Source organism: Mobula hypostoma, chromosome 2, assembly GCF_963921235.1.
Source record: "Mobula hypostoma chromosome 2, sMobHyp1.1, whole genome shotgun sequence".
NCBI classification, from domain to species: Eukaryota; Metazoa; Chordata; class Chondrichthyes; order Myliobatiformes; family Myliobatidae; genus Mobula; species Mobula hypostoma.
In genome coordinates this window covers 242517779-242544307 of record NC_086098.1, presented here as the reverse complement: position 1 = coordinate 242544307, position 26529 = coordinate 242517779, and the positions used below count along the sequence as shown (strand labels likewise).

Below are 26529 nucleotides of genomic sequence, written 5' to 3'. Positions count from 1 at the left end.
GCGTGGCTAGGCTGCCGTTGCGGAGAGTTTTTTTTTCAATTTGAGCGGCGGGGGAGAGAAGTTTGCGATCCGGAGGAATTCCGCCATCACGGATTTCTTGTGGGACAAGCACACTGGGCTGGCTGCGAAGACGGTGAGGGGGAGGGTGGGAAGGCGGTGTGCGAGTAGATGGGTAGGGGCGGGTGGCGGAGCAGCGAGCCGAGGGCCCGCTCCAGGGCTCGGCGAAGAGACAAGATGGCGGTGGCGCTACCAAATGGCGGCCACGGCAGATTTGGCTCGGCTCGACCGAGACCCTTACCCTTGCCCCTACGGTTTGTGGCTGAGCCGCGCTCGCTGCAGTTAGAGAGAGAAATTATCGCTTGAAAGTGGCTGTGAGGCGATTCGAAGTCTTTTTTTTGGCCGGGGGGGAGGGGTGCTAGTGGGGGAGGTGGAGGTGGTCTCGCGCGTGCGCAGAGCGTTGTGTCTGCTGGGAGTTGTAGTTCCTTTGGAGGCGTTGCCCGGATGGTGGGGAAAGCAAAGGAGTCCTAGGGAACCTTCACGACCCCCGGAACTCGCCGTGGAGCGTGGGTGGTGCTAGTGTGGGAGAGTAGGCCCAGCTCAATTTCAGAAGGAGACGTGTGGAGATACTGCGAATCTCAGAATTGTCTCCAACACGGCGGGCAGCAGCAATGGGGAGAAGACAATGTTTGGAGGCAGTGCATCACCTAGATGATAATGACTTTTATTAACTGAAGGCAAATATTGCGGTAAAGAGAATACCCCATATCCTTTAAAATTGACTTTGTCTGCAGACAGGTCTACATTGTCATACATCCCTTCCTTGGTACGTCCTATGCCTATAGTTCTCAGCGGCCGTCTGTTAGCAGTGCACAATTCGTCCTATGCTGTCTTCGTTGACCTAAATCTAGGATCTTTCGCCATCTCTCACAGCAACATCGTTTTAAGTTTTTGAGCTCTTGATTGCGCTGGGACTTGTGTCTGATTTGGAAAAATGTTTAACTAAACCTCATAGTCTATTCTGGCATTGGTAGTGGAACTCAGAATGCTGGAGGAAAATTAGCAGACAACGTTTTGGGCAGAAACCTTTCAGTACTCCAAAACGTCAACTGTTTATTCATTTCCATAGATGCTTCCTGACCTGCTGAGTTCCTCCAGCACTTTGTGTTGCTTTGAATTTCCAGCATCTATAGAATCTCTTGTGTTTCGGTGATGGTGATTACTGTTGGGGCAGTAACCTACATTGTAACCAGCCTGCCCCACTACAGTATATTATTGGTAATCAAACTGAGATGTGTTTTTCAGTTCCTTCCCAAACCCATTGCCTTATATGTGTTGCAACATACATCAAAGTTGCTGGTGAACGCAGCAGGCCAGGCAGCATCTATAGGAAGAGGCGCAGTCGACGTTTCAGGCCGAGACCCTTCGTCAGGTAGTCCTGACGAAGGGTCTCGGCCTGAAACGTCGACTGCGCCTCTTCCTATAGATGCTGCCTGGCCTGCTGCGTTCACCAGCAACTTTGATGTATGTTGCTTGAATTTCCAGCATCTGCAGAATTCCTGTTGTTTGCCTTATATGTGTTAACCACAAATAGCTTTAGATCTGTTGTACTGTTCTGAGCAAGCTGGTAACTTGTGCGACAGCAGTCCCAAAAATATATGGTTATTCTGAAGCCATTAAGTCAATTGATAAATCATATTATAAAATAAATTCTAACCATTCCTAACAATCATATAAAAATGGAGCCCACTATATCATTCAGCCCTTTAAGTCTATTCCACCATTCAATGCGATCCTAAGATGGCACAAACACAAATTTCATTGCAAGCAGCTTGCAGTGCTGCCTTTTGATTCTTTAAGCTACAAATTTCAGGGATCTGGCAAAACACATGATATTATTTTTGATAATATAAAAGCCTTTGAAATCAAGTTAGAAGTATTTAAACGTGTTGCTGAAAATGGCACCTTTAAATATTTCCAAACCTATAAAAACTCATTGAAGTTCCTGAAAAGGCAAACATTCCTGAGCCTTCCATTCAATTACTGAACAAATTTCTTTTAAGACTAGCCATGTTCAGGTCATTTGAAACAACCTGCAAAGTTCATGAAGTATGCATGCAGTGTAACGTTAGATGCACCGAATCTGGAAATGTTACAGCGCATTGATTTGGATCATTTTTAAATGCAATTGAGTAATTTACAAAGCAGTTCAGTTTAGAGGCAAAAATTTGTTGTCTTAAGAGCTGAGCTAGAAAATATTGGGAGGTCAGCTAGTGACAAAAATCCAGGTAATGAGATTCTGAAACTGGAATTCCATTCCTAAAACTTAACTGTCTGAAGAATCTAGCAATGGCAATGTTAACAGTATTATCATATTTGTGTCATTATTTTCACTGATGAACTTGGTCAAGTCTAATTGCAGGAGTAGACTTAATTATGAAATTAATGATATGTGCATAGCTCTCAAATCAACCTATAGGAGGCAGATAAAAATATTTAACATAGTGCAGCAACGAAAGTCTCACTGAGAGTAAAGTTTATTTTCATGAATATTTACTGAAACATAATATCGCATTCACATTTCTTCTATAGATGAGGTACATTATTTAGAAATAATATTTTTCAATTGTCTTTAAATTAATTTTAACAGGTTTTCAAAAATCTTCATTTATTTGGATCTGTTAGTAAAATAATGAATATGCTTAAGTTAGCAACAGGGTTTATCCTTTTTCCTTAAAGTCCATAATTATTGTTACTAATCCATTAATCAGTGATCTCTGCTCAAAATTACCATGGTGCGTGACAGCATTTTTTTTAGAAGGTTGTTGCCAATTTGGTTTCAAAAATATTTGCTACCCCTGCTGTATAAGAGTCAAGAGAGACATTCAGCATGGAAACGACCTTGAGTTTACTGACCCCATATTTACCATTAATTGCCTATTTTATGCTAATTCTGCATTAATCCATTTTCTTTCTTTTTCCTGTGTTGCCTGTGCCCCTCACACTTTAGGGACAATTCATAACAGCCAACTAACCCCAATGACATGCATGTCTTTGGGATGTGAGAGTAACCGCTCGCAGTCACAGGAGAATGTGCAAATTCCATGCAAACAGCACTCGGGGTCAGAATTGATACATAGCTCTGGTGCTGCGAGGCACCCTAGCTGTTCCCTGTGCTACTCCTGCAATTTGCCACCTTTACTGCTTGCTGCACCAGTGACTGGTGTACAGGGGCACGACAGGGTCCTGTCTACATCAGCATTCCCACTGAGCCATTTTTTAAGTAATCCTCATTACGATTGACCGACTCAAGTGGATATCTTCTCATTTTTCCACATTACTATTGCACCTGTCTTGATGCATCACACTTGATCAACTTGGCTTAGTCACCTTGAAGTTTCTGCATCGCCCTTGACCCAAACCATGTGTCCTTTTCTCGCACAAATACTGCTTGACCCATTGAGTTCTTCCAGTAGACTTTGTTCAATGTATTCTGTTTCCTAACTAGCCACTGATTACCAATTCTTGCCACCATATTTCACCAAGTATTAACAACTTCCACAACAGACCGGACATTCATGTCATTTCTGTCGATCTGGAAACTGACTCTCGCTTTCCCATTGTGTACTGAGTGTTTTATTTATTTGGAGATTTGGGCTTATTGAGCTCATGCCATCCAGTTACTCGCATGTGACTAGTTAACCTACCCCTCACCTGTACGTTTTTGGAATGTGGGAGGTAACCAGAGCACATAGTCATGGGGAGAACTTGTAGTCAGCAGCAGAACTGAACCCAGATTGCTGGTGCTGTTATAATGTTATGCTGACTGCTGTGCTACTCTGCCACCCTGGTGCAGTGACCTTGGTTTTTTTTAAAAAGTTCTCTTAGGAACAGTTCTATTAATGTTTTCTGTCGAAGCTGGATACTCAAAAGTTCAATATTCCAGGTTGCACACCAGCAGTGAAGATAGGAATAGGAGGAGGCTATTCAGCCCCTCTTGCCTCCAGTTGGCAAACATGCAGCTTGGCTCCTCTCGGCCACCTGGTAACAGAACACCCTCCTTTCTCTCTTGCAGATGCCTCGTTTGAGGCGATACCGCTCGTCAGACCGAGAGAGCCGGGAGAGTTACCATGATCGTTACCGGCGAAGTAGGCGAGGAAGGCGGAGATCGCGGTCAAGGAGCAGTGATAGAGACAGGCGACACAGGAATGAGAGTTACATCAGGTCCAGAAGGTATTTATTTAGAGATACAGTGCAGAACAGGCCCTTCTGGCTTAACAAGCCTCATCTTAGTATGTGCTGTTTCTTGCCTGTTCAGACCTTTAGCTTGGAACTTTACCCCTTCTCTCCATCCTAAGTGTAGCTATGGAGAGATGGGCATGTCAATTTATTGATCTATAGGAGCAATTCAGTTGGATTTAACAGATATGGAGTGATCCAGCAAGGAAACCATTACTTGACCCTCTCCATCCTGTCCTCACTGACTATCAAATATCTACTTTTACACTTGTCCTGCTTTAACCCATTTTATTCTCCCCAAATTGCCATCAGCTAACCCCAGAATCTGCCTCTTATCTGCACACGACGGTAGCTCATTGATCCACCATCCTGTGCAAAGCAAGCAGGAGCACTCAGGGGACTGTCATTCACAATGTTGAAGAGAAAGGTTGTGTGCTTGGTAATCCATATTGCAAATGTAGTCAGCAGGCATTAAATTAAAGTAAATAACAATTGGGTAAATCCTTAAAAGATGAGGTGCTTAAACTGGAATGAACCGTGTAACTGTTTATTGATAGTTCAAAATTACACTTTGTTTTCTCAATAATGACGTGGATGATGGATAATTCCTTTTTATAATCCTGATGTACAGAACATTAACATTGTGTATACTGAAAAGGCCTAGATAGAATGGATGTGAAGAGAGTGTTTCCAATAATGGTGGTGTCGAGGACCAGAGGGCACAGCGTCAGAAGGATGTTCCTTTGGAACAGAGATGAGGAATTTCTTTATTTGTTTTTATTTTGTTTAGAAACACAATGCGGAATAGGCCCTTCGAGCTGCTCAGCCCAGCAAACCCAACAGCCCCAGATTTAACTTCAACCTAATTATAGGACAATTTACAAACATCTAATAACCTACTAACTGGTACGTCTTTGGAATGTGAGAGAAAACCTGAGCACCTGGAGAAGGCCAACACACTTCACAAGGAGGATGTACATCCTCATAGAGGATGCTGAGATTGAACTCCCAACACCCTGAGTTGTAATATTGCACTAACTACTGTGGTGCCTCTTTAGCCAGAGGGCGGTGAATCTGTGGAATTTGTTGCCACAGGCGGCTGTGGAGACCAATTATTTAGGTATATTAAAAGTGGAGGTTGATAGGTTTTTGATTAGTAAGGCCATCAGAGGTTATGGGGGAATAATTATTCAGCCATAATGGAATGGTGGAGCAGATTCGATGGGTCATATTGCCTAATGCTGCTCCTACAGTACATCTTGTGGTCTTACGCTGACTCCATACATAACAGTGCTGGAGGTCAGGATTGAAATTTCTGTGACACTCTGCTGTTTGGTGCTTGTTTTGGGGTTCGAGGAAGTGAAAGGGTCATGATCTTCTGTGAAATGGTCTCGTGTTAGGATTGGTGACCTCTCCTCTTGCGGCCTCTTGATTGGAGGGTAGTTTCTAGATTTGTTGCAGTGGTACCCCACCCAACTGCGCGTCATTTGGCTTTGAAGCTCACAGATGCTGGTCAGGAAGGGTCACTACTTGGAAGCTGTTCCGGCTCTCCAACAGACAGGAAATTTGGACTCATAAGCGTCTGCATGGAGCTGCTCAGTGAGCGAGCCACTGTGCTGTCCCGTACAGCATATATCCACTGTCTATGGTGTGAAACAGATGGGCAGAGGTCAATGAATTATCACTGGCTGTGCAAGTTGACTGCCTTCAGGCGAGTAGCTAACCAGTTACACCTGCGTGTTGCTTTTCTTCCCCTCCACATGTGCAGTGTTACTGTTTGAAAATTTTATTTGGAGGTAGAGCATGGTAACAGGCCCTTCTGGCCCAACATGCCCATGCTGTCCTGTTACACCCACGTGACCAATTAATCTGCTAACCTGTGTCTTTGGAAACCGGTGCTCCCAGAGGAATCCCACACGGTTGCGGGGAGAACGTACAGACGGCCTACAGTCAGTGCTAGCAATTGAACCCGGGTCACTGGCACTGTAATAGCATAATGCTAATGTAAATGAGTGCAACCTTCAAAGCAGAATTATCAAAGTACCTTGAGGATCCGTTTATTTCAGGCATTTACAATAAAATAAAGAAATGCAACAGAATTCTCAAAAAAATCTAAATGTAAATAGATAAATAATCAGTGTGCAAAACAAGATAAATTTTGCATATACATTTAAAAAAAACACTAAGAACATGAGTTGTAAAGAGTGCTTAAATCTGAATCTGTAGGTTGAAATGAGTGTCGTTATCCTCGCTGGTTCAGGAGCCTGATGGTTGTAGGGTAATAACTTTTCCTGAATGTGGTGCTGAAGGCTTCTATTCCTCTTACCTGATGGAAGTAGTGAGAAGAGACCATGGCCTGGGTCATGGGGGTCCTTGATGCTGCTCTCTTGTGACAACATTCCTTGTAGATGTGCTCAGTGGTGTTGGTGGTGAGGGGGGGTGTGCGGGAGTGCTTTTCCTGTTGTGGTCTGGGCTATATCCACCACTTTCGGTAGGCTAAGCTACAGAAAGAATCAGCTGTCTGTAGGCAACTTGTACTCAAAGCCCCAACTCCAACACTCAATGTTGTGTTGAGTCCAAATAGGTTACTTCTGTGAGTCAGTATATTTACTTGCTGTCTCTGCTTTTTGGTTTAGGACAGTGAGAAGGGGCAGCTCTTCACTCTATAAGGCTAGTGTTACAACGGTGAGACCTGCCTTCTGGTGGTGCTGTCAGTAATATGCAAAGCGCACCTCTGTGCCAGATCCCTCATTCCCTCAACTCCCAAAGCCATCCAAGGCGATGATGTGTGGTTAACTCATGAATGCCAACTGACCTTCATCCTCTGGATGACACACCAGTAGACTTATAAATGTAACACACATAAAAGTTGCTGGTGAACGCAGCAGGCCAGGCAGCATCTCCAGGAAGAGATATAGTCGATGTTTCGGGCCGAGACGCTTCGTCAGGACTTGTAGATGTAGACTACTTCCAACAGTCAGAAGGATTCTTGATACTTTAGTGATTTAAAATTTCAAATAATATTTTAACTATTGTTCAATTTAGGATCATGAGTAAGAATGTTTTCACCCAGTGTGGTTGGATCTTAAAATACACGGCCTTAGTGGGTAACGGAGACAAATACTCACAATATGTAAGTGTATAGGCAAGTATGTCAATAGTCAACTATGCAGAAAACAGGATGTGTTTATAGCTACTTGATGGTTGGTGTGGTGGTTCTGTGTGCTGTCCAATTCTGACTGTAGCATGTAGTGATCTCTAACGGAGAAACTGCAAATGCTGGAAATCTGAAATTAAAATAGAAGCTGCTGGAAACTTCGACAAGTCACACAGCATTTGTCGAATGAGAAACATCTGAAAGGAAAACAGATTCTCTGTCCTCTGATGATGCCAGTATCTCCAGAGGATTTCCAGCATTTTCTGTTTTGATCTCTATCAGAGCCCTCAGTGAGAACTGGTTGTTATTTTGTTGAACACACTGTGCCTGTGCATTAGCTGATGATTGTACTTTTTATTATGTGCCCTAATGCTCATAATTTTATGATTTGTATTCAGTGCACATGATGTGATAATCTTGTTTGCCAATTTTTAAAAAACTGTTTGTCCCTGGAGCCTTGAGCACACTACAGCTTGTGTTGATTCGTCCTTGCGTGTTGAAATCCCGGGGATTGGGGTAAGGAAAGCAAGTAACTACAGTAGTTTCTTGACACCCTAAACCAGCAATCCAGCTAAATGCTGCAGTGTGAAGGCACTGCTTTGTACTTCAAAACATCCCACAATGCAAGTGGGTCTAAGGACGAGCTTAGCGAATCTCAAAAGCCATCTCTGACCTTGGCTTACAGGTGGTCTGTTGATGTGCTGAAGAAGCCTGGCTGCAAGGTCAGAGAACAACTGACAGCCAGCTGTGTGGTTGTTGGAAAGAGAGAGAGTTAGGGTGGAGGGTGGGAGAAGATGTACTACAATGCTGGAATGTAAACCAAGTTGGGAGGAGGGAGTCTGCAATGATTAAAGGTGATAGATACTCAATACACTGAAGAGTGTCGAACAAGTGGATAGCAGAGCACCATTCCTCATTGCAAAAGTGCCCAGTTTGTGCTGGGTTAGGTTTGTACTCCAGTTTCCTCCCATGTTCAGGCCATGCTCTCTTCTCACAACATACCACTGGGCAGAAGGTACAGGAGCCTTGGGTCCCACACCATCAGGTTCAGGCACAGTTTGATAATCTTCTATAAATGCACAATGAAGAGTATCCTGACTGGTTGCATCACAGCCTGATAGGAACCATCAGTGCCGGAAAATGAAAAAGCCTACAAAAAGTGGAGAATATAGCCGGGTTCATCACGGGGTGGGGGGGGGGACTTGCTCACCATGAGCATATCTATCCAAAGAGTGCTGCTACAAGAAGATCACATCCATCAGCAAGGACCCACACCATCCAGGCCATGCTCTCTTCTCGCTGCTGCCATCAGGTAGTATGTACAGGAGTAACTAGGGTCCCACACCACCAGGTTCACAAACAGTTATTACCCTTCAACCATCAGGATGCTGAACCAGTGTGGACAACGTCACTCACCACAACATTGAACCTATCACTGAAGGTAACATGTGGACTCACTTTCAAGGACTTTATAACTCGTGTTTTCATTTTTTTAATTTTTATGTTCGCACAGTTTCTCTTTTGGACATTGGTTGTCAGTGTGTGTGTGTATTTTTTCATTGATTCTTTTGTATTTCTTTGTTCCTCTGTGAATGTCCACCGGAAAATGATTCTCAGGTTAGTAATTGGAGGCATATACTGTACGTACTTTCTTAATAAATTTACTTTGAACATTGAAGTTAGTACCTTAAAATCATCAGGATCGTGAACTGGTGTAGATAACTTAATTCGCATCTGAACTGGCGTAGATAACTCACGTCTGAGCTAACTCCACAATCTACAGATTTCCTTTCAAGGACTGTACAACACTGAACTACAGACTCGCTTCAAGGACCCCACAGCTCATGTTCTTAGTATTATTTCTGATGATTTGCACAATCTATCTCTTGCTCATTGGTTCTTTGTCAGTCTTTGTTTATGTATATTTTTTCATAAATTCTATTGAATTTCCTGTAAATGCCCACAAGAAAATAAATCTCAAGGTAGTATAGGATAACGTGCATACTTAGAGGACATATTGAGTTTGACTTTAACATTCTTAAAGATGTACAGCTTAGTGTTGGTAAGCTGTGGGCATGTTAGGTTGTGACAACTCTTAGGGGGCTTCCCCAGCACATACTTGCACTGTTAGTTGTTGACACAAATGACGCATTACACTGTTCATTTTGATGTACATGTGACAAATAAAGCTATTTTTTTAGAGGGGATCTGAGAGAATTTATTTCAGCTAGGAGATAGATTGAGTCTGGATTGCTCTGTTAATGGGCTGGTGGTGGCAGAAGCTTCAGCAATGTTTAAGTACAACAGTTACAAGAGAGAGAGGTATGGGTGGAGTAGAAGGCAATAAACATTTTCTTTGTAGCAGAGGTGTCTAAGACTATGGTATATGTTAGAGGTTTAGAGCGCATCAGAAGTAATTAATATCTACAGCATATTGCCAGAGGTAGGTGTTCACACCTATTTAGTTGTACACACTTCAGTCGCTCCACCCCAGGGTGTTGAATTTTTTTTTTGAGACCATGTGCCCAACTTGGTGATAATCTTCTAAAAGATTTCCTCATGTGCCATGGTAATTTTGAGCAAAGATCATCTATAATGAATAACAATAATTATGGACTTTTTTAAAGGCTAAAGATTGTGTGTAAATGAACAGCAGGGCTCATTCATTGTTTACCATAACAAAAGTATATCAGAGACTGTTTGAAATGGGTGGTGGTATGTATGCACGGAGCAGTCAGGTTTTACTGAGTCATGTTAGCTATATACATGCAGTGCAGCTTATAGTGTGGGAGCTCTGAACCGGACCCTCAGAGCGCTTGAAACCACAGAAAAAGCGAGTACCTCCCGCATTAGGAGGCCCAGTCGATCCCCTGCGTGATCAGTTTGCCACGTGCACTTGCCGCATTCTCACAATCAATCCGATACGGTTCAGGCGTTGGTTAAAGAATTGAGGTGCAGCACTGCATTCTGTGTGCCAGCAAAATTTTTGTGCGTACCATAGATTCGCCATCACTGCATTGGACTAAATGTCAGACTATTGCAAATTTTTCATGGGTGCGATGAGCCAAAGAGCCTGTGTTTGTGCTGTATAATTGAAATGGCAATCCTTCTCCACCCCCACATCACCAGTTACTCCACTGCCAGCCAGTTACTTTAATCCTGTTTACTGTTGTCTCGTGCTGGGTCAGCCTCATCGTTCAGCGCCTGCACCGACGCCACTTAATCCATGTTTCTTCCCTCCCCTCGCCATGGCCGCCCTGCAGCATCGAGAACTGTTCGTGCGACAGGCGACTGTACAACGAGAGGAGGTACTGCGATGCCTACCGAGGCAACTACAGCCGGGACCAAGGGGACAGCTATCATGAACCAGACTACTGCTCGCGCAACTCATACGACTACCGGCGCTCACAGGACCGCGGCAGGAGCTACAGGAGTCGGAAGAGCAGCAGACGTAAGCACAAACGGCGGCGCCATCGAAGCAGGTCATATAGCCGCTCTTCCTCGGTGAGTACTTCCTCCTCTCTACTTAGTATATCAGTGTCTTTTTGTTCCTACAGCCGACAAGATTGGGTAAGTAGAGCCATTTTTTTTTCTTTTTCTTCTCATCCTTTATGGTTGTGTGGGGAGTTTTTAAGATGGAATCTTTACATGTGTCCCACGGGTTCAGGGGAACCCCTTCTGGGTGCCGTGCAGTCTCCAGGCCAGTGCGATCTGACATTTTCTTCTGTTAGATTGATCATGAACCAGGAGTAGCTGTTGATGTTGGATGTAGGGACTGAGTTGGTTTGTTTCAATAAGCCATCTCCCCTTTCTGATTCCCCCCACCCTCAAAATGGCTCTGAGTAGGAGGGTTTGCTTTGGCCTGGGTTGGAAGTTGGTAATTATCTTTCCCTCCAAGCCCCTTGAACAGAAACATACAAACAGCTGCCCACTTGTTCACTTTGCGTGTTGTCGCCATTGGGAAGGGAGCTGAGATTACCATGAAAGTACGGTGTCTCGAGGGGTGCTTTTCTCCACCCATTCCTGATGCCGTTTCAGGTTGTGTGTTTTGTTTGTGCATGTGAGCATGTGTGCGACCTTGCAGTGAAGTGAACAATCTTGGTGTGAGCTGAGCTTGAAGCAGAGTAACTGAAGCCAAAGCTTTCTGTGCGCTCATCTGCTTTTTACTTTTTCTTTGTTCCTTTCCTTCCTCCCTATTCATCTTTTCTCCTCCCCTCTCTACTCTCCATTTCTCCCTTCACCCTCTGTACTCTGTTTGCTGCTCTCTCCTTTCTCGCTTTCTATCCTGCTCTCTGCCCTTGAAATCAGGTGTTCATTTTCTCCTGTTTTGTAACAGAATGAGGGGATGTTTGGATTAGTTTGTAACCCTCCCTGCCCCCACAACCCTACATTAATATTGTCCTCCCTGTTTGAATGGGACAGTCTTTAAGATGAGCCACTTTGCTTTGCAAAGCTGAGGGTGTTCTTAAATGTGCAGAACTGTCTTGTAAAGAAGACAGATTGAGGATATATGTCTTTGCGGCCGTTGTATTTGCTGTGATGAAGTAGGATCTCAGCTATATTAGAAGTGGGGGGCCTGTTTAACATTGGCAGTTAATGCACTGTGCAGTACTGCTGACTGTAATGCAGAGTTGGGAGCATTTAATGAGGAGTGGTTGCAGCGATATTACATTTTATTTTCCCATCCAGGTTAATTTAAGCAGCCTGTTACGCAGACTGTGAGCTAGAGCAGTGCAGGGATTGAGTCTTTCGCATGCTTCAACTGTAACTGATGCTCAGGGACCTGAACTCCAGCATGCACTACGCACTTTGGCTGCGACTCCTTGACATGTGCTGCATTGTTGCTGGGCTGGTAGAAGAGCCAACAGCAGTGTCTGCTCTTGGAGAGGCAGCAACGGGGCAGGGGCCTATTGCTGAATGCTTACATTTAAAGGAAATAATATCTCTGCAACTCTCCTGGGACATGAACCATTATGTGACATTATTAAATTAACTGCATTAGAAATGATTTATTGGGACTTTATAAATTAAAATTTGCTTAACTGTATGGAGTGGGGTGGGAAGATTTTAGGTGGGGATATTTGAAATGTTCGTTACTTTTTTTATTTTCTGAGTTAGTACTGTGTATCTTGACATGTTCCCTTGCAATATCCCTATCGTTATATATCCTGTGTGGGCGTATGAATTGCCTGGAATCTTGACAATCTGGCAATCGACCACTCCGTCGCTGCCCCCCTTCTCTGCAATGCGAAAACCCCAAACCATCCAATGTGGCTGCTGGTTTGAAAATGTCTCTCTCCAATTGGCTTGGATGGTGGTTTGATGGGCGCCTCTGTGTCTTGGTGTCACCGCCCGGTCATCGGGGATTCTGCGTACACAGCGGAGCCATCAGAGCAGCAGGAGGGCCAAGAGTGTGGAAGATGACAGCGAGGGCCACCTGATCTATCGCACCGGCGACTGGCTACAAGAACGATGTACAAGCTTAAATCGTAACTTCATTTAGCTCTAATAGTTAAGATCCCGAAAAAAAGTTGCAGAACTCTCATTGCTGTTTTTATTTTCTAATCCCCTTCCTCCTCCTCCTGCTTTTTTTTATGTTTATACTTGTTATAATTTATCCTAAATGCAGGAAAATAATATTGTACAGAGATCTTTTTTTTCTCAGCAGATGGTGTTATATGCTTTCTGCTTCAGACATGTGGCTTACTTGTACTCAAAAGTGCAAAAAAAATAACTGTGTAATGAGAAGAGCCTTTGTAATTTACCTTCAGTCTGACTGTTGTTTTTAAATGTTGCTGTCCCTCAGTCCCATTCAAGAGGTTCATTTGGTGTTTTTCTCTCTCTCTTTCCTTTATCAGATGAAATTATTAGCACTTTAGGTGAAGGAACCTTTGGCAAAGTGATACAGTGCATTGACCATCGGAGGTAGGTGCCAGCTGCTTCCTTCATTTTCTGAAACAAACCGTGGTAGTTATGTTTTAGAGTAAAACAGTAGGGAACTGGGTTCTTTGACCCAACAAGGCCAGGGCAGCCAAGATGTTTATCCAAGATTGCCTTTGCCTATGTTTAGCCCACATCCCTCTCAAACCCTTCCTATCCTTGAATCAATCAGTCTGTGTCTTTTTAAACATAATTCTGTCATTTTTAAATATCAGTATCACTTCTTCTCACAACATATCAGTCACCCAATGTTTCCCTTTAAATCTTGCCCCTCTCACTTATACCATGCCCTCTAGTTTTGGACTCCCCTATCCTAGGGAAAAGGGTGTGGCCATCCACCTCATTTCTGCCCTCGTGATTTCATATCAGGGTTCTTCATCCTCAGTTTGTGTGTGAATGTGAGATTAACAGCGCCAACTCCAGCGACCTAGGATCATTTCTGATCTCCTTTGCTATCTGTGTGGAATTTGCACCTTGTGGCTGTGTGAGCTTCCGCTGGGTTGCTCCAGTCTCCTCCCACATCCTAAAAGCCTCCAGGGTAGTTAGTTGCTGTAAATGCTCCTTAAAGTGTGGGTGAATGATACATCCTGGGGGCCTTCGTTTCTCTGGTAGTCTAAATTACCGGTACAGAGCAGTTGACATTTTGCACGCTACAGTTCCCAAGGAGAATCTGGATTGTGTGTGGTGAGCCACTTGGCAAGATCCAATGAAGAGAAGTTAGGTTTAGGCGGAGTTGGCCGGTGTTAGTGGGGAGTTGAGGCTTCCGTGAAGAGAAGCATGGGCCATAGGTAGATTTTTTTTTGTTCTTGTGGATTTAGAACAGTGGTAATGCCAGGCAGAATAGTAGAATGCTGCTCTTGCAGGATGTGGTAAGAAAGGGAGGCCTCCTGTGTCCTCGATCACTACAACTGGAAGAGTGCGTCCAGCTGCATTTTCTAAAGGACTGTGTTAAGGAGTTGGCGGTGGAGCTGAATGAACTCTGGCTCATTCAGGAGACTGAGGATTGAAAGACAGGACATGGAGGGAGGTAGTTGCATGAGAAGTGCAGGGTACAGGTAACTGGATGACGGTCAGGAGAGGGAAAGGCGATAGGCAGCCTGTGCAGTGTATCTCTATAGCTGTTCCCTTCAACAAAAGGTATACTGCTTTAGATACTGTTGAGGGGATGACCTAGCAGGAGAAAGCCAAAGTGATCAGGTCTCTACCCCTGTGGCTTCAAAGAGAGGGATGGGCGGAGAAGAGGTGAGCTGGAGTGATGTGGATTCTTTGGTTAGAGGAACAGAAAGGAGGTTCCATTGCTGGAGTATGCAAGGATAATGGACATCTTGGATTGAGTCTACAGCATTCTTAACGGGTGGGTGAGCAGCCAGAGGTCGAGGCCCATGTCAGTATCAATAACATGGGTAGGAGGAGTGATGAGGTCCTGCGAAGTGAGTTCAGGGAGTTAGGTGCTAAATTAAAGAATAGGACCTCCACGGTTGTGATCTCAAGATTGCTACCTCTGCCAAGTGTTAGTGAAGCCAGAAATAAGATGATCATACAGTTTAACACATGTCTAAGAGAATGGTGCAGGAGGGAGGGCTTCAGATTTTTGGATTACAGGGCTCTCTTCCAGGGAAGGTTTGCAAGTGATGGTCTAGAGTTGCAGGGGATGGGAACCAGAGGGCCAGACAGTGGAGTAGTTGTGGAGAAAGATGTTGTTAAGCCCACATACAAAGTCACAGATCAAAGGGCTGAGTGTGGTGGGTTGCAAGGAGTATTGTAGGAACAGTGGTTAAGCTTGGGGCACAGAGCAGCATGTGCAACTTATACATTGCAGCCCTTATTGAGACTTGGTTGCAGGAGGGACAGAACTGGCATCTCAATGTTCCTGGGTTGGGTTCCGTTGTTTTAGACGTGATGGAGCAGGAGGGATTAAAGGGGGAGGGGTGGTATTACTAGTCAGGGAAAATGTCATGGCATTGCTTAGACATGACAGACTTGAGAGCTCGTCTAGTGAGGCTTTATGGGTAGAACTGAGGAATAAGAAAGGTATGACCATGTTATTGGGATTAAACTATGGGCCACCCAATTGTGTGCAGAATTTAGAGGAACAAATTTGTAGAGAGACTGCAGACTTTTGCAAGAAACTTTTGTGATAGGTGGTGTTAAGTTACCACATATTGATTCCCATGCTGTAAAAGGGCTGGATGAGAAACAGTTTGTCAGATGTGTTCAAGAAAGTTTCCTTAATTAGTACATAGAAGTCCAGCTAGAGAGTGTGGTACTAGATCTCCTATTAGGAAATGAGACCAGAAGGTAGCACTTTGTGTAAGGGAACACTTTGCATCTTGTGATCATAATACAGTTAGTTTCAAGGTAATTATGGAAAAGGATAGGCATGGTCCTCGAGTTGAGATTCTGAATTTGAGAAGGGCCAATTTTGATGGTACCAGAAAAGATCTGGCAAGAGTGGATTGGGACAGGCTGTCTTTAAAGGCCCCCACATGGGAAGCCTTCAAAAGTGAAATTTTGAGAGTGCAGAGTTTGTATTTCCCTGTCAGAATAAAAGACGAGGATAAGGGATTTAGGGAACCTTGGCTTTCGAGAAATACTGAGATCCTGGTTAAGAAATAGAAGGAGGTGCATAGCAGGTATAGGCAGGTAGGAACAAGTTAGGTGTTTAAGGAGTAAGAAATGCAAGAGAACACTTTAGAAAATCAGGTGGGCTAAAAGAACACAAGGTTGCTCTAGCAAACAAGGTTAAGGAGAATCCTAAGGGTTTTGACAGATATATTAAGAACAAAATGATAGCAAGGGACAAAGTTGGTCCTCTGGAAGATCAGAGTGGCATTCTATGCGTGGAGCCAAAAGATGGGGGAGATCTTAAGTGGATTTTTTGCAGATGTATTTTCTCGACAGTCTTTCGAAGTGAGGCAAAGCAACAGCGAGGTCATGGTGCTATACACATTTCAGAGGAAGCAAGTGTTTTGTGTCTTGAGGCAAACTAGTGGGGGCTAGCAGAGAGATATTTAAAACATCATTAGCCACTGCTGAGGTGCTGGAGGATAGTGATGTTGTTCCGTTGTTGAAGAATAAGAATATGCCGGGAAATTCTAGGCTAGTGAGCCTGACATTGTTATTGGGAAGTATTCTAAAATACTGGATATATAAGTATTTGGAAATACAGTGACAGATTAGGGATAGTCAACATGGCTTTGTGTGTGGTAGGTTGCATCTAACCAATCTTATTAGAATTTGTTTATTTTTGAGGAAGGTACCAGGAAAGTTGATGAAGGCAAGGGATGTCTACGTGGACTTTAGCAAGGCTTTGTGGAAGTGGTGGTACATAGTTGCCTTTCTGACTGCTGGCCTATGACCAGTAGTGTGCTGCAGTTATCAGTGCTGCATCTGTTGTTGTCTGTCATCTATCTCTATCAACAATCTGGATGATAATATAAACTGGATCAGCAAATTGGCAGATGATACCTAGATCTGGGGGGGAAGAGTGGACAGTAAGGAAGATTATCAAAGCCTGCAGCAGGATCTGAAGCAGTTGGAAAAATGACAGATGGGATATAATGCAGACAAGTTTGAGACCAACCAGGTTAGGTCTTACACAGATATAGGGTTGTAAAGATGGCTTTTGGCACATTGATCTTCATAAATAAATGTTGGGATGTTGAAATTGTATGAGATGTTAGGCCTATTTGGGGTATTGTGTCCAGTTTTGGTCATCTATTTACAGGAAATGTGTAAGCAAGTTTGAAAGAGTCCAGAGAAACTTTGCATGGATGTTGCCAGGACTTGAGTTATAGGGAAAGGTTGAATAGATCTGCACTTTATTTTCTAGAACATCGAAGGTTAAGGGGAGATTTGAAAGTGGTATACAAAATTATGAGGGGTATTTGTAGGGTTTTTTCCTGAGGTTGGGTGAGACTAGAATTAGAGGCCATATAGTAAGGGTGAACGGTGAAATGTTTAAGGGGAAGATTAGGGAAAACTTCTTCACTCAGTGGTGAGAGTGTGGAACGAGCTGCCAGTGCAAGTGGTGAGTGCGGATTTAATTTAATCATTTAAGAGAAGCTTGGATACTACATTGAGATACTTGAATGGGAGAGGTATGGAAGGCTATGGTCTGAGTACAACTCAGTGAGATTAAGAAGATTAATAACTTGGCACAGACTAGATGGCGGAAGGGCCTGTTTCTGTGCAGTAGTGTTCTATGGCTAATCTGACTGGGCAGCATTTTGTCATACTTGCCCCTCGTTCCGATTTTTCCTGGTGCAGAATTCATTGGTGATCATTGTTGCTATTTGGAATCTCAAATGAGGTCATTCAGACAGAGAATTTCTCTGGCTGGGCATGTATTTCTTTGTTTTGGGGCAGCATGGTAGTGCAGCAGTTAGCATTACAGCGCTGGTGATCTGATTTCATTTCCCACCATTTTTGTAAGGAGTTTGTACATTCTCCTCCTGTCCATGTGGGTTTTCTCCCACATTCCAAAGAAATGTTAGTAGGCTAATTGGTCAGTACGGGCTTATTGGGCCAGGGGGCCCTTTATTGTGCTGTATCTCTGGATAAAATAAATTATATGCATGTCTGTGTGTGAAAGAGGCAAATAATATGTTGTACTAACTAATGTGAATGTGTGTGAAAGAGATGGCTGTAGGGAGGGAGATGGATTCCACATTTGCAAAAGGGTATATCTACATGTACATGAGCTGCTGGGAATGTGGGGAAGTAAATCTGGTTTAGTGTAAACAGGTGAAACTTGTCACTATAGACCTGGTGCTGCTGATAGAATCCAACTTGGTAGTGACATTCCTCTGGAGCTATGAACTTCCACTGGTCTACCTCTGCCTATCCCAGCAGAGATGTAGCTTGTTTTATCGAGAGGTACGGCATGATAAAGGCCATTCTGGCCCAGTAAGCCTGTGTTGCCCAATTATGCCCATGACGAATTAGCCTACTAATATGTATTTGAAAGTTATTGAACAGTGCAGCCCAGTACAGGCCCTTCAGCCCACAGTGTTATGTTGACACTTTAACCTACTCTTTGAGATCAACCTAACCCTTCCCTCCCACATAGCCCTCCATTTTTCTTTCATCTATGTGGCTATCTAAAAGTCTCTTCTATGTCCCCTCATTGTATCTGCCCCTGTTCCATCTGTATTTATATATAAAAAACACTACTGCCATAATTCCCCTCTCTCTCTCCCCCCCCCACTTCGTTCCTCCCAGTGTTTTAAAGTATTAATGGTTCAGTAAGTCAGTGCAATTGTTAATGTACAGTAAAGACTTGGCTGTTTCGGTTCCACTTCGCTCGAGTGACATCCTGCCCATTTTATTTAGAAATGCCTACCTAAGCTCTTTTTGGCAGTGTTTACTAATGGTTACCTTCTCCCTTTTCAGGGGTAGCTCTCGGGTGGCTCTTAAAATAATTAAGAATGTGGAGAAATACAGGGAGGCTGCCCGTCTAGAAATCAACGTGCTGGAGAAAATTAATGAGAAGGATCCTGAAAACAAATTGTAAGTATTGTCACAGAACTTGGTTTGTGAGAGTGTCTCATTTCTGCAGTTAATTGTTGCCTGGTGGATGGGAGAGGGGAACTTGTCATTTCCTGACATATTTCTTGGTGCAGAAGGCACAGGGTTGAATGTTTAATGGGGATGGGGAATCTTTGCTTCCATTTCAAGAGGTTGGGTCAGTTCACAGAGCCGTGCAGCAATTGAAGGTGAATACTGAGTCGAGACCACTGCAAAGTGTTGGTCTAAAACAGAACGACAGAAGCACAACAGACCCATAGTCAGGCGTAGATGATAGGTCTTACACCATTCCCGCAGATTTCCAGCATCTAGGTTTTCTGATTTTCACAGTGGCCACTTCTGAGAACTGTTGCCTTAAAATTTAATTTAATCCTGACCTCCAGCTATCTGTGTGCAGTTTGCAGATTCTCTGTGTGACCCCATTACTTTCCCCATTCATGCTCCTGTTTCTTCTCACGTCCCAAGATGTGCTCGGAAAGATTACTGTGCCACAGTAAATTGCCCATGGTGTGTGAGTAAGGGGTACAGTCTGGAGGAAGTTGTACATCTTGGACAGGTGCTTCATTTCAAGGGACTAGAATATAAAAGCAAGGATGTAATGCTGACCATCCAAAGATAGGTGGAAGCACAGTGAATGTTGAGGAGGCAGAGAATCTGCTGAAGGACTTGGACAGATCAGAGGAAAGGGCAAAGAAGTGGCAGATGGAATACAGTGCAGGGAAGTGTATGGTCATGCGTTTTGGTAGGAAAGGCATAATCTATCTACTCAGTGGAGAAAATTTTAAAAATCAGAGATGCAAAGGGACTTGGTCCTAGTGCAAGATTTCCTAAAGGTTTACTTGCTGTTCAGTCATTTGTAAAGGTGGCAATTGCAGTGTTAGCTTTCATTTTGAGGGAAGTAGAATATAAAAGCAAGGATGTAATGCCGAGGCTCTATAAGGCATTGATCAGGCTACATTTGTAATATTGTACACAGCTTTGGGCCTCATAATAATGTGCTAGCATTGGAGAGAGTCTAGAGGAGGTTCATGAGAATGACCTAGGAATGAAAGGAAACACATGAGCATTTTGAGACTCTGGGTCTGTACTCGGAGTTTAGAAGAATGAGGGAGATCTCATTGAAACCTACTGGATATTGAAAGGCGTAGACAGAGTGGAGGTACAGAGAATGTTTCCAGTTGTCTTGGACCAAAGGACACAGCCTCAGAATGGGAGGATGACCTTTTAGAACAAAGATGAGGAATTTCTTTAGCCAGAGGGTGATGAATCTGGAATTCATTGCTATGGAAAGCTGTGGAGGCTATATCATTGGAGGTTGATGAGTATCAAATTAGTAAGTGTGTCAAAGGTTGTGACGAGAAGGCAGGAGAATGGGGTTGAGAGGGGGAAAAAAAAGTCAGCCATGATGAAATGGTAAATTAGACCTTATGGGCTAAATGGCCTTATTCTGCTGCCAAGTCTTCTGGTCCATCTGGACAGCGGGCATGGTTTTGCTGTGTTAACTATGTGGTGTCTAAATGCTCTACTTTTCTCCCATTCAGTCAATGCGTGCAGATGTTCGACTGGTTTGATTACCATGGCCACATCTGTATATCGTTTGAGTTGCTGGGCCAGAGTACCTTTGACTTCCTGAAGGATAACAACTACTCACCGTACCCCATCCACCAAGTGCGGCACATGGCCTTTCAGACCTGCCATGCAGTTAATTGTGAGTTGTCTGCTGTTTTAACCAGTGCCTTGTCTGGTGGGTACACAGTGACATCATAATACCAGGCTAATGTCGCATAGCAAGGCAAATGCCTTGCTTTAAAAAAATTCTCCCCTGGAAAGTGAAATGCTGTCAGTTTATTGCCTAATTTTTGTTTATCCATTCATGGGTCATGGACAGTACTGGCGTTATTTATTGCCCTTCCCTTATCTCCCAATAACTAGTCAAGAGCTGACAAATTAGAGGGTCTGGGGTCACTTACAAACAAGGACAAGCATTAATCTGCCATTACATGATCACCATCGCTGATTCTGGCTGTTTGGTCCTGAGGTACTTTGATAAGTTGAGTGGGAGTTTCTTATCTAGCATGTTTGTGTTTTCAATTTATGCTGATGAACCAGTGGTCCAGAGCCTGGACTGCTAATCCAAAATGTACTTGTTGCTGAACTCTGGAGCTGCTGACCCGTGTAGTTATCTAATATTTCCTTTTATGTCTTTAATAGTTTTACATGACAACAAGCTCACTCACACTGACCTAAAGCCAGAAAACATTCTCTTTGTAAACTCTGACTACGAGATTGTGGGTAACGCCGAAAAGGTAGGAAGGAGTGTGTGTGTGAGAGTGACCTTGTGACTGCTGGGACTTTTGAAGCCTTGTGAATCTTGCAGGTTACCTCGGCATTTGCAGCTAGCTTATATGCCTGACTTTCCCTCCTTGTAGAAGCGTGAAGAGCGAGTGGTAAAAAATACGGCTACCAGGGTAGTGGACTTTGGCAGCGCCACCTTTGACCACGAGCACCACAGCACCATAGTCTCCACAAGGCACTACCGGGCACCAGAAGTCATACTAGGTGAGCACCCTCTGTTGGTTTCCATAGCACAAGGTTTCTGAGCAGTCCATGCATACTACATATTTTTTTTTACACCATTCATGTATATTTGTGATTTTTTTTATGCCCTTACCCTGTAAAGCAACAATTTTGATAAATCAGATTCTGAGAATTGGGCCTGTTAGCCCATAGTGTTCTGCCATTCAGTCATAGCTGATATTTTTCAACCTCATTCTCCCACTTTCTCATAACCCTTAGCCCCATACTAATCAAGAACCTATTAATCTCTGTTTGAAATACATCCACTCACTTATGGCAATGAATTCCACAGATTCACCACCCATTTTCTCTTTGCCTCTGTTGTAAAGGGATTCTGAGCCTGTGCCCTCTGGTCTCCCACTGATGGAAGCATCCATTCTACCCAGGCCTTTCAGTTGTAGGTTTCAGTGAGGCCCCTCTGGCAACAAATTCCACAATTTTGCCACCCTCTGGCTAGAGAAAGTCCCTCTCATCTGAGTTCTAAATGGATGCCCCTAATGAGAACATCCAAGGCTTTCAGTATCAGATAGTTTTCAATAAGATCTCCCTCCATCCATCTGAACACCTTTGAGTAGAAACCCTGGGCTGTTCTCATAGATATAGCCTTTCATTCCTGGTATCATTTTCCATGAGGCTCCTCTGGACCCCTCCAGGACAATCACATCTTTCCAGTCTGACCATTGCCCTTAAAGCCTCAACAGTAATACATCCTTGCTTTTCAGTTCTGAACCTTTTGAAATAAATCTTACTACCATCTTAATCTGTGGGAGTCCTGTATAGGAACAGATTCCTGGATTTTTTTTAAAGCAGTGTGCACCTTTAGTTCCTCCCTCCCTGCACTGTATTCCGTCTGCCACTTAGTTAATGATGAACCTGCAGGCTTGTGAGCAGTGGTGACAAGTGGTAGCTTTCACAGTTTATTATTAAGTGATGAGAAACTAAAGTGGATAAAGGAATCAATTTTCATGAATTGCTTCACTCAGTCTGCTCACCAGTGTGATTACTTTTTCTCCCCTTCAGAGCTTGGTTGGTCCCAGCCATGTGACGTGTGGAGCATAGGCTGCATCGTCTTTGAGTATTACCTCGGCTTTACACTGTTCCAGGTAGGTTTGCTGCTGGCCATAACCCCTGAGGAAATAGAAAACTGGATGCCCACACCTGGTTTTGCCGACATTGTTCCCTTTCTGCCTTTCAGACCCACGACAATCGTGAGCATTTGGCCATGATGGAGAGGATTCTGGGTCCTATCCCTGCCCGGATGATCAGGAAGACCAGGTAAGGCTTGACTCTCATCTCCAGGGCATCATGAGAGGAGGAGAAGAGATGAGTTCTCCTCTCTGAAGACAGTAAATCTGATATTCTAGTACCCTCAGGACTTCGGTGCTGAGAAAGCACGATTAGGTAACAAAGTTGGAAATTAAGCTCTAGTTGATGAGCAGGGTCCAAGTTGGTGGTTCAAGTTCATTATTCCCAGAAAGTGGCTGCACAGGTTGATAGGGTTGGTAAAGAAGGTGTATGGCAAGCTTGCCTTTATTAGTTGTCAAATTAACGTCAAACATCGGAAAGTTATTTTGCAGCTTTATAAAACTAGTTGGGGTGCATCTGGAGTATTGCATCCATTTCTGGTCATCGCATTATATGAGGATGTTGAGGGTTGGGGTTTAGCAGGATGCTGTCTTGATGAGAGGGTGTGCTGTAAGGAAAGATTGGATAAACTTGGGTGTTTTCTCTGGAGCAGCAGAGGTTGAGGGGAGATCTGGTCGGGATTTATAAGATTGAGAGGAATAAATGGGAGCAGATTCTGGCTGTCCACTCTCTCTAATCCCAAAGCAGGCATTGTGTCACTGCAGCAGGAGGGCAAAAGAAGTGGTGTAGCGTACTCCTTGTAGGTAATATTGTCCCCTGAATTTTGGGAATCCCAGTGTCATAGTTCAAAATGGGGATGGAGATGCTGAGACCTCCTCATTCTGAAGAATCCAATCAAGACCTCCTCCTTTAACTCCTGTCAGCCAGCCATCTCTGAACCAGAGAGGAACCTAGTCACTCCCAGGGACTGCTTGAGATCGAAGGAGGTTGGGGCTGCAGTGTATGTGGGGCATTTTGCTTAATGTAATGGAAGGGTGGTTGCAATATGTGTAGGGGAGGTTTTCTGTTGAAGGAAAGTGGTGGAGTATGGAGAAGTGGTTCAAACATTGTATTGGCAATTTACTGTTAAACAGGAAACAGAAATACTTCTACCATGGCCGCTTGGACTGGGATGACAACAGTTCTGCTGGGAGATACGTAAGGGAGAACTGCAAGCCATTAAAAGTAAGTGCTCTCTGGGCAGTAGTATCTCTTTCAGGACCCCAAATATGCCATCTCCCCCACCTACTGCTGAAATCTTCCTCTGCTCCTCGAGTCTTCCAGTTCTCCACTACTAATTCCATAAAATCAGCTCCAGTGAGATCACTCTTGTTCCATATTTCCACTGGCCTGTGTTTGTGCGTGAGAGACTGCAGCGGGCTTCCTGATTCAGCTGGCAGAGGCCACCATCTCTCAAGTCATCAAAACTTGCCGTTTTAAAAGCTGCACTTAATAGAAGGAGATAAATGTGAAATGCCCTGTTCTAAGTTGCCCATACTGATGGAAGTCATTTAGAAAGGAAACATGTTCTTGTTCCCTCTGAGGCTGCACTGCACGTTGAGCAGCCATATATACAAATATGTATATATACAGACCCATTCTCCAGATTCCACTCATCACCCATGTCTTTGTGCACAAATGCTTGTGTGGTGTTTACACATTCTCCCCTATGACCATATGGATTTCCATTGGTACCCCTGCATCCTCTCACACTTCAAAGATGTGGGAGTCAGTGGGTTAATCGGCTGTTGTAACTTACCTCAGGTATGTAGGGGAGGGTGGAGGTTGATGGAAATGTGGGAAGAACAAATGACCAGTATGAGTGGTTGATGGTCAGTATGGACCAATTGAGCTGTACGGTGCTGGGTCAGTACAGGTGGGTAGTGTGCATAGCCTAGGGTGGTTGGGAGCCGATCCGACAGTGTACTGACAGCTGCATCTTTCCACAGCGATACATGATTGCCGACACTGAGGAGCACTGCCAACTATTCAACCTGATTGAGAGGATGCTGGAGTATGAACCTTCAAAACGGATCAACCTCGCTGACGCTCTCCGGCACCCCTTTTTTGATCCACTCAAAACTGAGCCCAAAAGCACAAAGCCGTGGGAATCCAACCGAGATATCAGCAGATGACACGGAGCCCAGCTGGGGACTTTTTGGGCGGGAGGGAGGGGCAGGAGAGAAGAACCTTTATTTTGTTTAGCCTAACTTATTCCTTCTGACTGCTGCCTTGTGGAGCCCCAGGCTGCCCTTCTGAGTTATGGAACCTCGCTGCCGACAGTGTTCGGGGCAGGAGGATGGGGAAGTGTCCTGTGCACAACTCCAGGGGTGGCCGAAATAAACTTATTTCTGGAGAGGCGGAGAACTTCGGATTGTGTCGGCTGCCTCTAAACTGGGAGGGGATGTCCATGAGTAAGCCAATCAAAGGCATCCAGCAAACCCCTCCCAACCATGCGGGGCAGCCGCAGGATGCAACCCCACCTCCCCGTGTGTCTGGCAAGGAGTGGGACTCTTGTCAATATTTCGCTCCTACCTTCAGCAAGCAGTTGCCCCTCCCACTCAGCCATGTACCACACCAATTCATCTGCAAGTAGTGTTAAAAATGGGAGTTCTTAACTGTCCTGTCACGGACTTTATCATGACCACAACCTCTGTATTGCAGTTCTTAATCTCCATCCTTTATGTTTACAGACTGGGCAGGTATGCTCTGTAGATCATCAGACAGGGAGAATATTATACAGGGGAAGGATTAGGCGCTTTTTTTGTGATGGTTTAAAATAGTTTATTGGATATGTGTTTTTTTATATATATATTAAATAAAACCTTTGTATTGTCTTGAGTGGAAATGTACTGCGGCGAGGAGAGAGGAGGTCTCCCCTGCAGCATTACTTAGCACTGCAAAGAAAGGCTGTCGTCCCCCTGGGAGAGCCAGACAAGTGCCAGACCGATGGCAGGATCTGTCCAAGGTGAGTTCTGGCAGGTTGGTTGAGGGTAGGGACAGTGACAAGAAAATCTATGACCTTTTGCTTCTAGCTGTTAGCTTGCTGTACTGTTGACGCTGTACTCAGAAGGGTTTTGCCCCGGTGGTTATACTTTACCATTCCTCTGATTTATTTATTGATACGGGCCCTTGCTGCCCAATGAGCTGCTCTGTCCAGTAGCCGACTACTTTAATCCAATCCTAATCACAAGGCAATTCACAATTACCAAATACCCTACTGACAAGATGTCTTTGACTGTGGGAGGAAACAGGAGTACCTGGAGGAAGCCCATTCAGTCACAGGAAGGAATGTCTTAATGGCGCTGCTACAGTGGCATCCCAGGGTGGGCCCACACATACTGGATGTTCACAAGTTTAATTTCCTCAGAGGCCGGGCCCCAGGCCCCTTGTATTTGTGGCCGACTGTTTTGCTGTCTCTCGGCTACTCCCTTCACCCTGCTGAGTAAAGACCAAGGGCAAAAGGGCATCTTCTGCAGCCTTTAAAGGGGTACAGTAGGAGAGAAGGGCCACATGTTGAGTGTATCTAGCGCCAGCGTAAGCCACACGTGTGTAGCAGAGGTAGGAAAAGGATGAGGCCACCATTTGTTGCCCTTCATTGAGCCACTTAAGCTCTGAGTAAGGTTATCCTCAACAGAACCAAGTAGGCGTTGACCCTACCTATTCCACAGCCACAATTCATAACACAGCAGAATTAAACCATCCAGCCAATCAAGTCTTCACTATGGTTTTATCATGTCTGATATTCCTCTCAATCTCATTCCTACCTTCACCCTATTACCTTTGACGACCTGTTTAAGCAAGAGCCTTACAATATACTCAAAGACTTGGATCTCCAAAACTGTCATGGCCGTGAACTCTACTACCCTCAGGCTATAGAAGTTATTCATCTTTGTTCTGACAAGGGATGGCTTTAGACTCCCACTCTCGGAAAATACATCCACCCTATTCCTCTTCCTCTCTAT

At 44.3% G+C, this 26529-nt stretch overlaps 1 protein-coding gene across 2 annotated transcripts; it reads left to right on the top strand.

Moving 5' to 3' along the window:
* On the top strand, nucleotides 1–25927 carry clk2a (CDC-like kinase 2a). 2 transcript variants are annotated; one of them, XM_063041824.1, is made up of 13 exons: nucleotides 1–133; nucleotides 4073–4230; nucleotides 10657–10897; nucleotides 12774–12867; nucleotides 13252–13318; nucleotides 18728–18844; nucleotides 20404–20570; nucleotides 21074–21168; nucleotides 21292–21421; nucleotides 22460–22542; nucleotides 22635–22714; nucleotides 23659–23749; nucleotides 24514–25924. In XM_063041824.1, exons 2-13 carry the CDS (start codon nucleotides 4073–4075, stop codon nucleotides 24697–24699), a joined length of 1509 nt encoding a protein of 502 aa, XP_062897894.1. In that variant the 5' UTR covers nucleotides 1–133; the 3' UTR covers nucleotides 24700–25924. The 2 variants fall into 2 exon arrangements, with proteins under 2 accessions (XP_062897894.1, XP_062897895.1); XM_063041825.1 differs by lacking the exons at nucleotides 1–133; nucleotides 4073–4230; nucleotides 12774–12867 and having other exon boundaries at nucleotides 10759–10897; nucleotides 24514–25927.
* Nucleotides 25928–26529: the final 602 nt, after the last annotated feature.